This window comes from Rhinopithecus roxellana, chromosome 8, assembly GCF_007565055.1.
Source record: "Rhinopithecus roxellana isolate Shanxi Qingling chromosome 8, ASM756505v1, whole genome shotgun sequence".
Taxonomy (NCBI): Eukaryota; Metazoa; Chordata; class Mammalia; order Primates; family Cercopithecidae; genus Rhinopithecus; species Rhinopithecus roxellana.
The window spans coordinates 8,795,841-8,798,117 of NC_044556.1; the positions used below are offsets into that span (position 1 = coordinate 8,795,841).

The 2,277-nt window shown below is 51.0% G+C and overlaps 1 protein-coding gene across 2 annotated transcripts; it reads left to right on the forward strand.

Annotated features, from left to right (window-relative positions):
- Window positions 1-1,225: 1,225 nt before the first annotated feature.
- On the forward strand, window positions 1,226-2,277 carry LOC104679476 (prohibitin-like). Of its 2 annotated transcripts, XM_010385064.2 has the most exons (2): window positions 1,226-1,718; window positions 2,070-2,277. In XM_010385064.2, exons 1-2 carry the CDS (start codon window positions 1,302-1,304, stop codon window positions 2,118-2,120), a joined length of 468 nt encoding a protein of 155 aa, XP_010383366.1. In that variant the 5' UTR covers window positions 1,226-1,301; the 3' UTR covers window positions 2,121-2,277. The 2 variants fall into 2 exon arrangements, with proteins under 2 accessions (XP_010383366.1, XP_010383364.2); XM_010385062.2 differs by having other exon boundaries at window positions 1,230-2,271.

The window sequence follows — 2,277 nt, forward strand, 5'->3', positions numbered from 1 at the left end:
AACTCCCTTTACTATTGTGTTAGGCTGTTTTTTTTTTTCTTCCCCAAGACGGTGTCTCTTCTATCGCCCAGGCTGGAGTGCAGTGGCGCCATCTCGGCTCACTGCAAACTCCGCCTCCCAGGTTCAAGTGATTCTCCTGCCTCAGCCTCCCAAGTAGCTGGGATGACAGGCACCTGCCACCATACCTGGCTAATTTTCGTATTTTTAGTAGAGATGGGGTTTTACCATATTGGCCAGGCTGGTCTGGAACTCCTGACCTCAAGTGATCCGCCCGCCTCGGTCTCCCAAAGTGCTGGGATTACAGGCGTGAGCCACCATGCCCAGCTGTTAGGCCATTCTTGCATTGCTATAAAGAGATAACTGAGACTGGGTAATTTATAAGAAAAGAGGTTTAATTGGCTCATGGTTCTGCAGGCTGTACAGGAAGCATAGCAGAGGTATCTGCTTCTGGAGGGGCCTCAGGAAGCTTTCAATCGTGGCAGAAGACAAAGGGCAAGCAGGTGTCTTACATGGCGAAAGCAGGAGCGAGAGAGAGCATGGCAAGGGAGGTATCACACACTTTTGAACAACCAGATTTTGCATGAACTTCGAGTGAGAGCTCATTTATCACCAAGAGGATGGCCCAAGCCATGCACAAAGAATCTGCCCCTAGGATCCAAAACACTTCCCACCAGCCCCCACCTCCAACACCGGGGATCACATTTCAACATGAGATTTGGGTGGGGACAAATATCCCAACAATCTCTCTCTCTGTCTCACACACACACACACACACATACATATATCCTATCAGTTCATTCCTTCTGGAGAACCCTGGCTAATACAGATTTGTGAAGTCCCTCAATATACCCTGTCCTAATCCCTGGATCCTGTGAATGCCACCTTATACAGCAAAAGACACTTAGCAGATGTGATGATGGATTTCAAGATGGGAGGAGCTTGTGCGGTAAAGAATTTGTCCCCCGTTCCTGCTAGGAAGCGTCTAAGCCCTTGGAATTTTCCAAGTGCTGTGAGTCTTTATTATTCATCAGGGCCCTGGACCACACTTGGGTTTATATGAAGAGGTGGCTTAGGATGGGGGCGGGTCATGCCAGAAACATCAACCATGAGGGTTGGAATTTGCAGTCACTCAACCGAAAGGGGAACTGGAGATAAAGTTCAATCACACGGCCAATGATTCAGTCGATCCTGTCTATGTAATGAGACCCCACTAAAAACTCCCAAGGCGAGTATGCGTGGTTGGGGAATTCATGTGGAGGTCAGAGTGGAAGCAGGTGTGAGAGGGTCCAGCAGAAGAAAACATGGCTGCCAAAGTGTTTGAGTCCATTGGCAAGTTTGGCCTGGCCTTAGCTGTTGCAGGAGGCGTGGTGAACTCTGCCTTATATAATGTGGATGCTGGGCACAGAGCTGTCATCTTTGACCGGTTCCGTGGAGTACAGGACATTGTGGTAGGGGAAGGGACTCACTTTCTCATCCCATGGGTACAGAAACCAATTATCTTTGACTGCCGTTCTCGACCACGTAATGTGCCGGTCATCACTGGTAGCAAAGATTTACAGAATGTCAACATCACACTGCGCATCCTCTTCCGGCCCGTCGCTAGCCAGCTTCTTCGCATCTTCACCAGCATCGGAGAGGACTATGATGAGCGTGTGCTGCCGTCCATCACGACCGAGATCCTCAAGTCAGTGGTGGCTCGCTTTGATGCTGGAGAACTAATAACCCAGAGAGAGCTGGTCTCCAGGCAGGTGAGCGACGATCTTACAGAGCGAGCAGCCACCTTTGGGCTCATCCTAGATGACGTGTCCTTGACACATCTGACCTTCGGGAAGGAGTTCACAGAAGCGGTGGAAGCCAAACAGGTGGCTCAGCAGGAAGCAGAGAGGGCCAGATTTGTGGTGGAAAAGGCTGAGCAGCAAAAAAAGGCAGCCATCATCTCTGCTGAGGGTGATTCCAAGGCGGCTGAGCTGATTGCCAACTCACTGGCCACTGCAGGGGACGGCCTGATCGAGCTGCGCAAGCTGGAACCCGCGGAGGACATCGCATACCAGCTCTCACATTCTCGGAACATCACCTACCTGCCGGCGGGGCAGTCTGTTCTCCTCCAGCTGCCCCAGTGAGGGCCCACCCTGCCTGCACTTCCGTGGGCTGACTGGGCCACAGCCCAGATGATTCTTAACACCGCCTTTCTTCTGCCCCCACCCCAGAAATCACTGTGAAATTTCATGATTGGCTTAAAGTGAAGGAAATAAAGGTAAAATCACTTCAGATCTCTAA

What these genes read in the sequence shown, in the direction of transcription:
- LOC104679476 (XM_010385062.2), top strand. Translation starts at nt 1,302, where the DNA reads ATGGCTGCCAAAGTGTTTGAGTCCATTGGCAAGTTTGGCCTGGCCTTA.